The 16,611-nt window shown below is 46.1% G+C and overlaps 2 protein-coding genes and 1 pseudogene across 2 annotated transcripts; all 3 read right to left on the reverse strand.

The window, feature by feature from the left end:
* Positions 1–218: 218 nt before the first annotated feature.
* Positions 219–4,260, reverse strand: LOC137755298 (leucine-rich repeat-containing protein 37A3-like). Its single transcript, XM_068531391.1, has 2 exons — positions 2,695–4,260; positions 219–305 (listed from the first exon to the last, which is right to left on the reverse strand). The coding sequence occupies exon 1, from the start codon at positions 3,621–3,623 to the stop codon at positions 2,838–2,840; it is 786 nt and encodes a 261-aa protein (XP_068387492.1). The 5' UTR covers positions 3,624–4,260; the 3' UTR covers positions 219–305; positions 2,695–2,837.
* Positions 4,261–5,218: 958 nt separating this feature from the next.
* On the reverse strand, positions 5,219–15,354 carry LOC137755299 (putative uncharacterized protein FLJ43944; the record flags this gene model as incomplete). Its single annotated transcript, XM_068531392.1, has 5 exons — positions 15,329–15,354; positions 14,668–14,847; positions 10,462–10,560; positions 8,716–8,801; positions 5,219–6,449 (listed from the first exon to the last, which is right to left on the reverse strand). A coding segment is annotated over exon 5 (765 nt), but the record flags the coding sequence as incomplete, so codon positions are not given.
* LOC137755301 (RAD52 motif-containing protein 1-like) overlaps positions 6,514–16,611 on the reverse strand; it is a 227,810-nt pseudogene continuing 217,712 nt past the window's right edge.

Consider the following 16,611-nt stretch of genomic DNA (forward strand, 5'->3'; position numbering starts at 1 on the left):
CATGTATTACTTGTATAATGGAAAATAAGTTTAAATTGGCTCTTACTGATTTTAAAGAGGTCCTGCCAAATTTGAGTTTTAAAATAAACACAGAATTTCAATCATTAGGCTGCTTTGGGATATGGAAGGGGAAATACCTTTTCTCACCGGTATTGACCTCAAAATTCTGGACCGAGAAGGATCTTACAATGCAGTTAACTTTTTGTATTCCTATTTGGGGAGAGTATACTCACAGCTTCTCAGCCCAGCGGTATGCCTTCCATATACTTTCAGCAATGTAAGAAATAGAGTTTCCTTGGAAATTTCTGTGAAGAAACACAGTTCATATCCTTGAATAGGTAGGAAAAGAATGTAGAGAATAAGGAAAAGAATCATGGCCACCGTGTGGGGAATATTCAAATGCAGAAAAGACCAGCTTTCTAATTCCCACAGCTTCTCAGCTTCCCGGTGTGCACAATTAATAAAAACATACTGTGAGGCCACTGGCACAAGCAATGAGGCATCTCTTCAGAACCTGAACTTCCTATCTGTCCAATTTCTTGGATACATAATGCCAATTACTTTTTTTCCAAGATCACTTATGTGTCTAAAATGACTCCTACAAATCAATGAGAAAAATGGCAAACATTTATCAATATCAGCAAATGAATATAAAGAAATCCTACGCTAGGCAACACCAAAGCTTTGGCTCAGTGCCCTCAGAATCTGTCCAGGTGTTAGAAGGATACGGGCAATTAGAAATTAGAGGGACTAATACGAAAATATCTCTTAAGCATATTGCATAGGGAAAAGTACAAGTTACTGAGCAAGGAGTAAAGTTATTACCTCATTAGGGGAACAAAATGCAAAGGAAAGAGCTCGGAAGGAAGGACACACATCAAAACAGTAACAGGAGTTACCTTATAGGTGGTAGGGAAGGTGGGGTGGAATTTTCACATTTTATCCTATATACTTCTGTGACATTTCTATTTTTAAACAGTGAGAATGTATCCATGAATTAGACATGTTTAAGAGAAGCTGTTAAATGCCTGAGGTTCAGTTTGAACCACTAACTCAGTGGATGACTTTGAATCTTTAGCTTTAGCTTTGTCCTCTTTCCTCAGCAACAATGTAACTGTTCAGTTTATATGCACATTTTTCAGCGACTCAGAAATACCTCATAACGGATACCTGTCTGCCCATCTGCCTGAGGGACATTTCCACTCAAACAGAGCCTTCTGGTTGCTTTATGCTCACCAATAAAAGATGCCTAAGACTGAACGCATCTCCCTCAAAACTGACTCTGCTTCTCAACTGCTGGATTTCCACCTGTTATACCACCATCATTCTGCCCATCAACACATGTGATTTGTCTCTTTCCTGTACTACAATCCCCCAACTCTAGTCAATTACCACATCTTGTCAGTTTCTCCTCTGTAGTACTCTCAGGATTTTCTTTCTACTTCCATCACAACCACTCTAATTTGGCCCCTTCTCACTTTACTCCTAGATTTTGCTATAGCATTCTATTTGGTCTCCCTGAATCAAGCTTTTGTCTCTAGATCGCTCTACATATGAAATCTAAAATAAGCCTCGTGTTTTAATCATTTGTCTCTCTTGCTTGAAAACTCGCAGTGACTCCCCACATCTTACAGCGTAACTTTCCAACCCCCATTGCCGACAGCCAAGGTTTTTCATAATCCTATCTTTCATTGTTGCCTAACCCAATTCTTTACAGCCAGACTAATCTATTAAATTCTGATCATCCCTGCAGTCACACCGTTGCCTAGACTGTACTGCCTATTATTCTTCTGACAAATCACAGCCAATCTTTAAGTCCCAGCTAAAGATTTAGCTTATCCATGCAGCCTTCCGTGACCTCCACATCCCTGTGATTACAGGTTCTGGTGAATTACAGCACCTATCTGTGTTTCTCTTAACACTTAATTATATATTACCTCCCTTTTAAGGCATATCCCCTTTCTTCCCACTTGTCATTGTCATGTTCTGGAGACAATGCCATACACTTCTGTGGCTCCCACAGTACTTAGCCCTGAGTTGGGCACAAAATGGGTGCTACATATAGAAAGCCAGGGGACAAAGATGAGTTCTAGATATAACTGAGGGATTGAATAATAATAACAGCTAGCACTAAAATATATGCTAGGCACTGATAGAAGACCTTTACCTATATTAACTCATCTAAATCTCCCAATGAGATTGGAGTCATGGGGAGATTTAGGAGTCATAGGAGTCATCCTATGAGAGGATGACTACCATAATCCCCATTTTACAAATGAGGAAATTGAGTCATAAAGCTAATAAATGACAGACCTGGGTTCAAACCCAGGTAGTCTGGCTCCGGAATCTCTACTCTTAACCACTTTGTTGTATTACCAACAATGAGATGGGGAGAGGGACATGTTGCTGTAAAGAGGATGGAGTAAAGATGGGAGAAGAGTAGATGTTAAGGAATTAAATAATGGGGTAAAAAATGGAGAAGGAAAACATAAGGGCAATTAAAAGTAAAAGACTGGAGGAGGGGGAAAAATAGTAAGAAGGAGAATGAAGATAAGGAATCATTGACAAACAAAAGGTGGAAACAGAAAGTCAGTCAATGTGGATTGGGGGGATAAGGAGGACCCAGGAAGACCTGAAGAAAGGCTGCCATGCCAGGCAGGATGCAGAGAACAAATGAGGAAAGGCGATTCTTACATGATGGTGAAGGTGCCGTTGTAGGCGTTAGGCTCTGGCTCAGGCACTCTGTGGAGCTTCTGCTTTGGGCTGAGACCAACACACGACAGTGTCTCATTTTTGCAGGTACAGAGCTCACATATGCTGATGTTTGTGGTAGCATTCTATTCTGGCTGCTTCTTTTCTGGGGTATATTTTACACCAGGAAGACCAGTGGATACTGAATACTGAGTCGAAGGAAAAAGGACTGTCTCAGATGGCCTTGGTTGCTGAGATATGTTAACTCCCAGGCCCACAGGTGGAACTGTGACTTGAGTCAGGTTTGGCTGTGCAAGTGTCACCTGAGGGTGTTTTGGAGGGGGAGCTGTAGTCTGCTGCAGGGCTGTAGAATGGTCAGACTCTGTAGTAGGTTCTGGAGTTGTGGTAAGCTCCAGGTCCAAAGGTTTAACTGTGATACTGCGTGAGGTTGGATGCTCAGCATGATCCTGATCTGGTGCTGGAACTGTCACCTCGGGATACAATGGAGACTGAGCTACAACTTCCTTAATGAGCTCTGGAGGCTGAGCTTGGGTCTGCTGCATAGTTGGAGAAGGTTCATCCTCCATATTGGATTCCAGAGTTAACGTAAGTTCCGGGTCCAAAGGTTGAACTGTGACCTCAGTCAAGGTTGGATGCTGAGCCTGAACTTGCTCTGGATTTGGAAGTGTCACCTCGGGGTATGTTGGAGGAACTATAGTCTCCGGCAGGGGTGTGGAATGTTCCGCCTCCATAGTAGGTTCTGGAGTTGTGGTAAGCCCCTGGTCTAAAGGTTGAACTCTGACACTGGGTGATGTTGGAGGCTCGGTGTGATCCTGATCTGGTGCTGGATCTATTGGGTTCTGATATACTGGAGGCTGAGCTACAAAAACCTCCTTAGGTGGTTCTGGAGGCTGGGTTAAGGTCTCCTGCATGGTTGGAGAAGGTTCATCCTCCTTAGTGGGTTCGGGCCTTATGGTCAGTTCCAGGTCCAAAGGTTGAATTGTGACCTCAGTCAAGGTTGGATGCTGAGCCTGAACTTGCTCTGGATTTGGAAATATCACCTCGGGGTATGTTGGTTGAGTTGGGGCTCCATGCTGAACTGGAAAAGGTTCAACATTTTCAGTGGGGGTTGGATGCTGATCTGAAACCTCTTGCTGGACTGACAAAGGTTCCAACTGCTCAGGGGACACTGTAGACTGAGCCGAGTTTTCTTGTTGGGGTGGAGAAGTTTCAACCTCATTAGTGAACGCTGGAGTTACGATAACTGCAAGATCCACAGGTTTAACAGTGACATCGGGCCGCTGCAGAAGCTGAGCTTGATCCTGACCTACAGGAGAAACTGTTGTCACATGATGCTCTGGAGAGAAAACTACAGTCACATTAGAGAGCTCTGGAGACTGAGTTGGAGAGGATTCAACCTCACCAGGAGACTGTGGATGCTGAGCTGTGGCTTCCCGCTGAGGTGGAGAAGGTACAAGCTCAGGAGCCTGTGGATGCTGATCTGGAGTCTCCTGCTGGGTTGTGGCAGGTGTAACTTCTTCTCCAGGATGCTCTGGATACTGAGCTGGGGTCTCCTCTTGTACGGAAGGTTTATTATGTGCACCGGCTTCTGGAGACTGGGCTGAAGCCTCCTGTTGAACTGGCAAAGGTTCAACCTCCTCAGGTGGCTGTGAAGGCAGCGTGGGGGCCTCATGCTGGGTTGTAGAAAATTCTGCATTAGTAAGGAGCACTGAGGGCTGAGCTGAAGGCTTGTGCTGATTTGGAGAAGGTCCCACCTCTCTGGCGTGGGTTCTTTTGTTATGGTAAGCTCCACATCTGCAGGTTTGACAGCGACACTGGATAAGTTTGAATGCTCAGCATGATGGTGACTTGGGGGTGAAACTGTCATTTCAAGATGCTCTTGAGGTTGAGCTGGCTGTTCCTGTTGAGTTGGAGAAGGTTCCACCTCCCCTCAAGAAGGCTCTGGAGGCTGAGCTGGTTGCTCCTGCAGGGCTGCAGAAGGTTCTGTCTCCGCTGGAGACAGAGCTGGGATCTCTTGCTGGGTTGGAGAAGATTCTGCCTCATTAGGGGGCTCTGGAGACTGAGCTGAGGCTTCCTCCTGGGTTGCAGAACTTTCAGCTTCTCCAAAAGACTCTGAAAGCTGAGCTGGGGTCTCCTGCTGGGTTGCTGGCTTCACCTCCTCAGGAGGCTCTGTAGGCTCAGAAGGCTGAGTCGGTTGTTCCTGTTCACTTGGACAAGGCTCAGCTTCCACAGGAGGCTCTGGAGGCTGACCTGTGGTCTCCTGCTGGGTTGCAGAAGGTTCAACGTCCCCAGGAGGCTCAGAAGGCGGAGCTGGTTGCTCCCGCTCACGTGAAGGCTCAACCTCTCCAGGAGGCTCTGGAGGCTTAGCTGAGGTCTCTTGTTGGGTTGGAGAAGATTCTGTCTCCTCAGGATGCTCAAGAGGTGGATCCAGGGCCTCCTGCTGAGCTGTAGGAAGTTCAGCTTCCGGAGTGGGCTCTGGAGTGACGGTAAGTTCCAAATCCAGAGGTTGAAGTGTAACACCGGGCAAGTTTGAATGAGCGTGACGCTGAACGCCAGGTAGAGATGCTACCTCATCACTCACTGGAATTTGGAGTACATACTCAGTAGGGAACCCTGGAGTCTGAGTTGGGGCCTCTTGATGGAGTAGAGAAGGTTCAACCTCCTCAGGGAGCTCTGGAGGCTGAGATGGGGCCCGCTGCTGGACTGGCGGAGGTTCAACCTCCTCAGGGCTCTCTGGAGGCTGAGATGGGGTCTCCTGCTGGACTGGAGAACGTTCAACCTCTTTGGTGACCTGTGGAGTTATGGTCAGTGCCAGATCCAGAGGTTTAACAGTGACATTGTACAAGTTTGACTGCTGAGTTTCATTTACCCCATGATGTGCTACTGGTCGAACTACAACCTCCTTAAGTGTCTCCAAAGGCTGGGCTAGGGCCTCCTGAGGACTTGAAGTTTCTAGTTCCTCAGGGGCCTCTGAAGGCTGAGATGGAGCCTCCTGCTGAAGTGGAGGTGGTTCTACCTCTTTAGTGGGCTCTGGATGCTGAGCCTGGGCCTCTGCCTGGGGTGAAAAAGATTCAGCCTCCTCAGGGGTCTGTGGATGCTGAGCAGGGGCCTCTTGCTGGGGTAAAGATTCAGCCTCCTCAGTGAGCTCTAGAATGACCAGTTTGGGCCTCCTGCTGGGATGGAGAAATTTCAGCTTCCACAGGGGGCTCTGGAGGTTCATCTGGGCTCCCCAGAAAATCCGTAGGTAGGCTGTCCTCACGATAAAAGGCATCCATACTGGGATCTGAATAATCACCCTGCTAACTGTTGTTCTAGACCCTGAGTTTTTGTTTCAAATTGGCCTATAGTTCCAACAACAACTTTGGCAAGCCGTTGATGCTGAACTAGATCTTTCTTCAGGTTTGGGGGTGAAACAATAAACTTCACTGGTTTTGAGCTCTTACTACCTAGAGGTGGAACAAGTATTTCAAATGATTGGTGACCTTCAGCCTGATCTAGACCTATGTTTTTAGTCTTACTTTTGTGTCGAGAAGGCAGAACCAAGGCCTGATTCTGATTCCAATCCAGCACTGGAACTTCCTCTGGGAGCTTTTGATGTTGGGTTTGCTTGTTATTCAGATCCTGATGTGGAACAGCAAACTGATCTGGCCCTGTAGGCAGCTCTCCAACCGAATCCATGTCCGGGTATGGAACCTCAGTCTCAGTCAACTCCTGATGAGGCGGGGCCAACATCTGGACTGGAGACGAGGACGTCAAGTAATTAAAGCTCCCGGCTTCTGCCAGGGTGTAAGGGCATGGGGCAATTTGGGAGGGGGGTCTGAGGCGTGTGAGGACCAAGCCTCGGTCAGCCGCGGGGGGGTTGGGGGTCACCTGGACGGGGCCCAGGGCCCACTCCAGAGGCTGAAATGCCTGGACTAGAAGCCACAGTTGTTGCCACGTGAGGAAGAGCCGTGGCAACCAAAGGCGCAGCCGGGACATAACACGCGGCGGCTCCCAGGCGCAGTGACCCAGGCCACTGAGGAGCCGGAGCTACATCCTGCGCCCGAGCTGAACCGCTGTGCCAGCGCCGCCACGCGAGGGCTCACCGTTAGCAACTGCGCGCCCCTCCCCCGCCTAACGTCCCACCCGTTATTTATGACGTGTTTAGTTCCGCCACCGTTATTAGGTTCGTGCGGAGATCCAATGCGCGCCACCAGAGTGGGCCTTTTTCCCACAGTCCCCAGGGCGCAAGCCATCCTTCCCCTTGCAAAGGTGACAATTACCTCCTGCCGGGCCCTCTTCCCAAGCCCTCCCTGCCCTCCCTGGCCCCAAACAATGAGGCGGGATTTGAGCTGGAGACCCGAGTGGCCCCAAACTCCAGCGGCCAGGGGTGGCGGGGGGTTGGGAAGGATGCAGAGCTTCCCAAGGAAACCACAAGACCTGGCATTCTGGGAAATTCAAAAGTGCTAGTCCAGTTCTGGCAATCTGAACTCTTCCTCCTCAAAGCTCAAGTCTGAGAGGCATTCTTCCTCCCTTTGGCCACACGGCTGACAAGAAAAGTAGCTGACCTGCAAAATGAGCACCAGTTAGGGTGGCGGGAAGGGAACACACCTTACAGTTATTCTAAAATGTTGCCATTTCCTCCAAACTCTCAGTATTCACGTCTCATTATTAATTCACCACTCTATTATTAGGGGTTACCACTGAATCAGTGATGACTCCAGAACTTCTGTAGGAGGGCTTCGGGGCAGGTGAGCAATTCATTCTGGGAAAGAGAGTCTAAAACCAAGTGTATGGCCCTTTACATTAGCATGGGAAAACTTCCCCCATCCCACCTTGTCTCAACAGAGCCGTTAATCCAGAAAAAACTACAGTGTCGCTTTGCAGAGGTCTACCCTGTGTGCACACATGGAGAAGACACTTAGAATGTTAAAGTCAGCATGGTAACTAATTTTCTTGAAATACTGTAACTAGCATCCAGTTTACTTTCTTCACAGTCCTTTTCGTAATCTATTTAATTTTAGTCCTTTTTAATCGTCTGCTACACCTTTAACACCTAAACCCCAAGAGAGAAGGGGCTTCATCTTATTTCCAGTGCCTAGCACACAATGGTTTCTAAATGGAACTGATTCCAAGATTGGCCTCATTTAGGAATGGATCTGTTGTTATAATCAGCTTTCCGAAATCTTTAGTATCAATAAGGAATCCTTTCCTCTCACATTTCACAGGAAGCTAGACTTCTTAAAGCCCAAACATGGAAACGTTTGAAGTTTCCTTGACTGATTTAAATTGAATTAAATTAATTATTTTGTACAGGAAAAACTTTCAAAATTTTTACATTTTTCAGAACAAAACCACCTTTTCTTTCTCTACTTTCTTCCCTTCAAAACAAACTTTGCAACATTGGGGTGAGTTAAATAATCAGAAATCTAGCCCCAAATTAAGCTCTCAATGACATGAAACACATTTTTTGCTCCTTTTTAATAAAAATCCTATATGCAGTACATTAATGTTTTCTTTTAGAAATTACATTGACAACTTAATCCCTAATTCGAGGCATCCATATAATTGGTTTACAGAAAGGTTTTTCCGCAAAATATTTAACACCAGATATATATGAGATGCTGAGATCTGGGTAATATACCTTACTTGAAAGGCATGAATAGTTTTTAAACACTGTAGCATAATCACACTTAAGGCCATAGTTACTTTGTTCCCAAATCCCTGCAATTCTATTTGAGGGGCGTTCTAAAAGGCCTGTGTCTTCTCCTGTGTCCACAACTGTAGACGTACACTGATGGCCCTCAATCCTGCTCTCCAAACTTCAAATAAGGGGCCAGAGACAAGGCTCGGGACTTGGAGAAGTCCTAGAAATTCCCTGCCTCAAAAGCAGTTTCAGAGTTTCACATTTTCCGAAGGTTGACAGAGCTGAGTAGATATGCCAAAGTCTTCCAAATCCTGCTGGTTGTTTTGAATAATGGCTACACTGGCTGTGTATCCCCTTGAGTTTTTATCTCCACATACTTGAATTAAATCCTGTTGTTCCTCTTCGGTTCTAGCATCTGTGACCTCTTCACAGGGTCTATATGCCACAGCTATTTTACCACTTTCTGAAATAAAGTTAACAAGGATCAATTCAGAACTTTTCTTGTTCTAAAACTTCCTGTATACAATGGTAGCACCCAATACTTAGACATTCTTTTGATTTCTAAAAGCAGAAAATAAGAGCATTTTCCTAGAAGTGCCCTCATCTGACACTTCAGTTTTTAGCATAATTATTTGTGAAAAAATATATAAGAAGTGTCAACTTTGGTTCAAAAACCTTTATGATCTTAGAAATAAGAACTAAGGAATAATGACATAGGAATTAAAAGCTGTGGAAACAAAAATGTTCAATCACAATACAATTAAATAGGAAGGCATTAGGTGGGGGTCAAAGTGAATTCAAACCTGGGATAGGTACCACTGGACTACAATAGATACTTCATATTACAAGCAAGGCAAGTGCCTACTCCTTGGGACCAAAATTCTACCAGATACAATGAACAAAGCTTTGGAGACAGAGACAGAGAGAGAGGGCATCTGAACACTCTACTGGCAGAAACTGGCCCATGTACCTTTTGGACAATACAGCTTTCCTCCAGGCAAGCTAGAGCCACCAGGCTTTTTGGTCTAAGGAGTTTTGAGTACACATAAGGAATACCTTTGCATATTAGGGACAAACAACCCAGACATTTAGTTTGGTTCTTAGAGGTTGTTACCCAGAGTTGACAGCTGATGGAGATTCTGCCTGATGACCAGGGAAGTCAAACTTCACTGGAAGGACTGCGCAGGCCGGAAGGCCAAGACCAATCCAGGGTCAACTCTTACAAGCAAATAAGGTCTCTGACAACTTAGCTAGGATTTCTCAGTCTCTAAGCCTGCAGGGCTGTGAAGCAGGGGAGCAATCCTGTTCCGGGAATCTACTAATCATAAAGTTTCCTTTGGGCACAGCCTGTCACATTCTCACCGCTGTATAACTAACTCGATAGGGAACACAGTCAATGCTATTCAGTAGCATGACCACTTTCAAGGCTCACAAAAACGTAGCCGATTATTATATAAGAATCATATTCACCCAATATATCAGAAATGAAAACTGAAATTAAATGGATTCCAAAAACATAATCTAATAAACTCTTCAACAAGAAAACAACAATGATAATAATAATAGTCAATATATTTTGTCTCCTTACTATGTTTCAGGCATAGTTCTAAGCTTTTGACATTCATCATCTCATTTACTCTTACAATATCCCCCATTAGGCGATAAGCTGAATTACTAACCCTATTTGCAGATAAAGAAATTGCAGCTTAGAGACATTAAATACCTTCAAATGTCTCCGGCTAGGAAAATCTAAAATTGCAAAAACAACAACAAAAAATTCTAAGAGACAAAGTTAGGACTCAAACACAGGTGTCCAAGGCTTATAATCACTACACTATTCTGTATGATAAGCAAGCAATTGAGGAAGAACTGGATCAAACACTTTCTGTATGAACTGAGGCAAGTCATTCTACATCTAAACACCGGGGACAATAATAGTTGCTGTCGTTTTTCTCATAAATGCCACAAAGAACAAATTTAAGACTGCTGCTGTGAAAGCATCTGGTGAATGAAAGAATACGTAATGTTTTAGATAACCATTATTTTCATCCAATCAACTTTTCAAATAAGTTTATTTGCTCACTGAAACTGAATCACTTCAAGGACAATCAAAAAGGTCTTACCTAAAACCACAATCAGCAGTTTCTGGAATGCATCTGTCATAGCCTTGTGAATAGCAAGCTTCTGGGTTACCTTCCTTTTCATAAGGAATGATAATGAGCCTAAATCCAACCAAAACAGATGAATTTAAAATGCCTATCTGAATAACTGATTTCTAGGTTATATGTTTAAAACTAAAAATGCATCTGTCATTCTTAGATCATTATCTTAGTGATTAAGGGCAGGCACAACACTGGGGTACTGTTGAATGTCACTGTTGTAGGTGTACCCTGGCATGGCACATTTTTACTGCTCAGATCTGTTCTGGAAGTTCCTAAAATACTCGATGGGAAATGCAAACCAAGGACGGGGCACAAATCTCATATTACTCACAGATTTCAAATGGACAAGCTGAGGCTACACTGCTACAGACCCTGCTCTCCTGTGCGTAAAGGGCTGGATTCATACAGTGAGATAGACTTGGTGGTAGTGCAGATGATCTGGCCTCTCCTCAACCATCACCCACTCAGGTGGATGGTGGAGCCTCCTCCACTCCATTCGCTAACAGTTCTGCCTCTGACGTAAAACCCTAAGCCCAAGTGCCATGGATTCTAGGAAAAAACTCAAGTACCAATGGGAATCCCCTTTCTAGGGATCTACATTTACTTTTTCCGCTCAGGCCCTTCTGTAGGAGGCAAAGGACTGAACATTTACACAAGAGTTTATTTCAATCTTTAGACAATGATTGGGCGGGCTGGCAGTGGCGGGCTGCACAGGCTCCCGGGAGGGGAGGTGTGGAGAGTGACCTGTGCTTGCACACAGGCTTCTTGGTGGCTGCAGCGGCAGCCTTAGCGTCCCATGCCCGTCTCTGGGGTGCGCACTGATAGCCGCAGCTCGCGCCCGTCTGTGGAGCTCCTTAAAGCGGTGCTCCTAATCCTCTCTCCTCACGCACCAGGAAACAAAGAGGCAAGAAAAAGTCTTTTGCCTGTTCGGCAGCTCCAGACCTTTTCCCGGACTCCCTCCCGGCTAGCCGTGATGCACTAACCCCTTCAGGCTGTGTTCACGCCGCCAACCCCAGTCCTCTCCCTGCGATCCGACCTCCGAAGCCCAAGCCTCAGCTCCCAGCCCCACCCACCCTGGCGGGTGAGCAGACAAGCCTCTCGGGCTGGTGAGTGCTGGTCGGCGCCGATCCTCTGTGCAGGAATCTCTCCGCTTTGCCCTCCGCACCCCTGTGGCTGCGCTCTCCTCCATGGCTCCGAAGCTTCCCCCCTCCGCCACCCACAGTCTCCGCCTGCGAAGGGGCTTCCCAGTGTGTGGAAACCTTTCCTCCTTCACAGCTCCCTCCCACTGGTGCAGGTCCCGTCCCTATTCTTTTGTCCCTGTTATTTCTTTTTTCTTTTGCCCTACCCAGGTACGTGGGGAGTATCTTGCCTTTTGGGAGGTCTGAGGTCTCCTGCCAGCGTTCAGTGGGTGTTCTATAGGAGCAGATCCACGTGTAGATGTATTTCTGATGTATCTGTGGGGAGGAAGGTGATCTCCGCATCCTACTCTTCTGCCACCATTGCCTCTCTCTAACAAGCTTCTTTGAGAGTGCAAATATTTCCAGTCTTAACTCTCTAAATAACTTACATATTACTGTGGATTTTTTACATCACTAGTTTCTTTCTTTCTTAAATGTCTATTTCCATTTTGAACAGGGTGTAGTATATAAATATAGTCATAAAAATTCAAATAATACAAATAGAGTCAAAGCATTGTTAATTCTTTATTGATGTGTTTGTGCATCTTCCTCCGTCACTAGTTTATGAGCTCCTTAAGTGCTTGAAGGAACCGTATACTATTCTTTCCTTGTTACCAGAAACAAGCATAGATCTTGGCATATAATAGAGGAGTGATGGTCTGTTGACTGAGTGAATGAATGAGTACATAAGAAAATGAAATTACTTTCTCCAACTGAAGCTGCCTGCTGGGAAGGAGAAATGAAGACTAATTTTTTAATGTTGAGTGTCGCAACATTTAAAACAGGGAGGCTAGGCCCTGTACGGTGAGTCATAATGGAGCTGTCCTGGACAATTAGGAAGCTTCAGAAGGGCTCTGAGCCCCTGGGTAGTAGAGACAGTTGACATCTGGGATAACCTGGCCACAGTTCTTGCTGGCAAACATTTCCCTTCGTGCTACTGAGAAAAACTCAGATACATTAGGCCTTTCCTTCATTTTATTTGAAGATGTTATTCTCTTGTCTGTATTTATAAAAAATACAGGGGAAAAAAGATAAGAAGTATGTATACCTGCTAATGAATAAAAGAAGACATAATTGGAACTTCCCTGCTGGTGCAGTGGTTAAGACTCCATGCTCCCAATGCAGGGGGCCCGGGTTCAACCCCTGGTCAGGGAACTAGGTCTCACGTGCATGCTGCAACTAAGAGTTCGCACGCCACAGTTAAGGAGCCTGCGAGCCACAACTAAAGGAGCCTGCCTGCTGCAACTTGGGGAGCCCACGTGCCGCAACTGGGGAGCCCGTGAGCCGCAACTAAGGAGCCCGCCTGCTGCAACTAAGACCCGGTGCAACCAAATAAATAAACAAATTTAAAAAGAACGCATAATTAAAGTAGGTAACAATTTCGGGGGTGTGGGTAGTAAACTAAGGCTCTGCATTAAATAAAGAAATCTAATACGAATGTCCTTTCCTCTCAACTCTATAGTGACTTGTAGAACATTTTCTTCATTACTCTATCAGTGACGGGCTTTATGCTGTGAAAATCTCAGAACCTAAGCTTATGGAATGGTCTTAATGTCCAATGTAAGAAAAGAACTCATTACTCACAACTGATACCAAGTAACTGTCTCATAATCTTTCCAGGACCATCCGTAATATCTGAGGGGTTATGTGAAATGGTCGCAGGGTCTGCAAATTAAAGAATGTCGGAGACAAAAGCATTTCAATCCCAGGGGGTACAGCCAGGATTGAAGAGGGTGTTAAACAGGGTACAGAAGTGGGAGGTAGTGCACCTGGAGTCACATCTGAGGAGAGTTCTCAGATTCAATAAAGGTGAAATCAGTGAGTAAAGAAATATGGGTGAGAATAGGCAGCAAGGTCACTGGGAAGTAGCTAGAGCAAGAAGCCAATCAGAGAAGACACACAATTCTAAAGTGAAAGGTCTGGGAAATCGAAGCCTCACTCACTTATTCAGAGAAATTGAAAAGGTCCTTGAAAAAGGAATGGTGGCTGAATGGAGGCACATAATGAAATGTTAATTCTGGGGAAGTAAAATTGGATGGCATGTTAATATGGAATAAGGTTTCTACAATGCATTAAAGAATATTTTAACCATTTTCTGGAATCTGAAGGGAGTTCTGAATAGGCAGTTTCAGAGTGATGATGATGACGAAGCCTCCTTTATGTTACATCTGACAAAAGTTTGTCAAGCTCGGGACTTCCCGGGTGTCACAGTGGTTAAGAGTCCGCCTGCCAATGCAGGGGACACGGGTTCGATCCCTGGTACGGGAAGATCCCACATGCTGCAGAGCAACTAAGCCCGTGTGCCACAACTACTGAGCCTGTGCTCTAGAGCCCGTGAGCCACAACTACTGAAGCCCGCGTGCCTAGAACCCGTGCCCCTCAACAAGAGAAGCCATCGCGATGAGAAGCCCACGCACCGCAACGAAGAGCAACCCCCGCTCGCCGCAACTAGACAAAGCCGGCGCGCAGCAACAAAACCCAACGCAGCCAAAAATAAATTAATTAATTAATTTAAAAAGCAATTTGTCAATCTCACAGATTTAAAATCCACATAAAAGTAAATATAAGGAAGACTCTTGTGAAGATTTCTTAAATTAAGGGGCAGCATAAAATGACATGGTGTTTAACATCAGTCAAGTTTGGGTTTGGCCTCTAGTTTCCACATTTACTGTCATGAACCTTAAGTAAGTCACTTAAACATCCTGAGTTCGAGTTTCTTCATCTAAAAAAAAGAAAGAATGAACTGGGGAACTGGGGGATCAGTGGAGCAGTGCATCTGAGAGCATTCTGTACACCACAGTGCTGTACAAACACTGGCCTTTTTTCCCCCCCTGGGATCTTAGTTCCCGGGCCAGGGATTGAACCCGGGCCCTCAGCAGTGAAAGTGCAGAGTCCTAACCACTGGACCCCAGGGAATTCCCGATGGCCTATTAGTTTTAAATTCAGCACTTCATCCCAGTAGAGCGAGGAATTCCACATTTGGACCCACCTTCACTGGAGATGCCTGAAAAAGCTGCTTCTGGTCGCATGCCTTTTGGGCTCTGTGGGCATCCCTTGCTGAATAAACCTCGATGATGGCATAGAACCCAGGACCGGCCACTGCTGCATTTGGGACGACTCGGACCGAATACTGAAGGCCAAACTGGGAGAAGACTCTGAACAGAGAATGCTGTAGGGTGGTCCCATGCTAAGTAAGTGCAGGCAATTTCACGCCCAGGAAGCCAAACCGCCCGTTCCCTTCTAGTCCCCCAGCCCTTCGCCGCAGGCAACTGTGGTGAGCCTGCAACTCCAAACACTTCTCATTTCAGGAACAGGTTTCCCTCTGAAATCCTAAGCTTCGAGAAGCATGAGGAGGCAATGCCGTCTGCTGGGAACTAGCTCTCAAAAATCTGTGGGGGCGAGCTGACTGCTCAGGTCGGCTCTAGAACTAAGATTCCTCTCAGCGCAGACCACAGGCAGATGAGGTGCTGAAGCAGTACCCTGGGGCGCCCAGTTACTGGGGCGCGAGGTGGCTTCCTCCACCCCTCCTTCCGCCCCGGCTCGGCTCACTTGCAAGGCCTCGGCCGTGGGTCCAGAGCTCAGCTCCCACACCAGCAAGGTTTTGTCACCCACGATGGGAACCGCAAAAGGTACCAAAGACACCATCTTACCGTTACCGTGAGTGCGCAGCTCGGGGCGCAAACGGACTGCGCCTGCGCACGCGCGCACGCGCCCTCGCTTTTACCAACGGAAGCCTGAGGGGCGGAGCCAGCTTGGTGGGAGTGGGACGAGGGCGGTGCTCGAGCCTCTCCCTCGCCCCTCCCACTCCGGGCTTGTCTCTGCCTCTTGTTCCCCTTCTGCAACCCCCGCGCACAGAAGTCTTGGAGTTTAGCGCGTCTATTCAAATGTATTTTTAGCGTAGAGTCCAAAGTGTGAGTTTACAGGATCGACTGGTGCAGACATCTTTATAGCAGCTGGCTTCATCTTCAAACTCCCAGAGAGGACTAGAGTACTAAATAGTTAGCGCTAACTATCCACTGAACTTTAAAAATTTAGATTTCCCGCCTCTGTGTGAGAAATGACCACCAAAGATGCAATCCTTCGACTTGAGTGTTTTCATGAGTCTTAAATATGCAAATCAAGGTAGAACTCAGTAAAGCCATCAACAGTCTAGTGTGAAACTCTTAAAAAGCTGGTTTCTAGCCCATTTTCCTAAAGTACCCCCAAATCACCGAGCACATTTCTCCATCCCCACCACGACTTTCTCCACCTCAATAAATCAGACCCTTAGCCCCACCCATTACCTACTTCTGAGCTCTTTTACTTCAAAAATTGTTGACTTTGGAGGAATTACTTGGATCTTGATACTGTTTCAAACCAATAACTATAGTTTTATTATCCATATCATTATCCATTGCATTCATTGTATGTATCCATTTATTCATTGTATCCATTATCTGTGTATGGAGAAGATCCGTAATCTTCTCCAGAGCGATAAGGAACACCTCATGAACAATATTTACAGATTTATCATCCTTTTTCTAGTACCTAGCACACTCATACTCCATTAGGTACTCAAATATACTTGGGATTAATCCGTTGCGGAGCACGGGCTCTAGGCAAGCGGGCTTCAGTAGTTGCAGCACGAGGGCTCAGTAGCTGTGGCTCGCAGACTCTAGAGCACAGGCTCAGTAGTTGTGGCACACAGCCTTAGTTGCTCCGCGGCATGTGGGATCTTCCTGGATCAGGGCTCGAACCCATGTCCCCTGCATGGGCAGGCGGATTCTTAACTACTGCGCCACCAGGGAAGTCTGGAAGGTGGATTCTTTACCACTGGACCATCAGGGAAGTCCCAGGATCAGCCTTTTAAAGAAGCATCCCAGAGATGTTTGAGTGTAGAGGTCCACAGACCGTATTTTGAGAAATGATATTTCCCTATGGACACCTTTCCTCT

This window comes from Eschrichtius robustus, chromosome 20, assembly GCF_028021215.1.
Source record: "Eschrichtius robustus isolate mEscRob2 chromosome 20, mEscRob2.pri, whole genome shotgun sequence".
Lineage (NCBI taxonomy): Eukaryota > Metazoa > Chordata > Mammalia > Artiodactyla > Eschrichtiidae > Eschrichtius > Eschrichtius robustus.

Bases quoted from the DNA above. Each gene is read 5' to 3' on its own strand.
- LOC137755298 (XM_068531391.1), bottom strand. From the start codon at position 3,623: ATGCAGGAGACCTTAACCCAGCCTCCAGAACCACCTAAGGAGGTTTTT.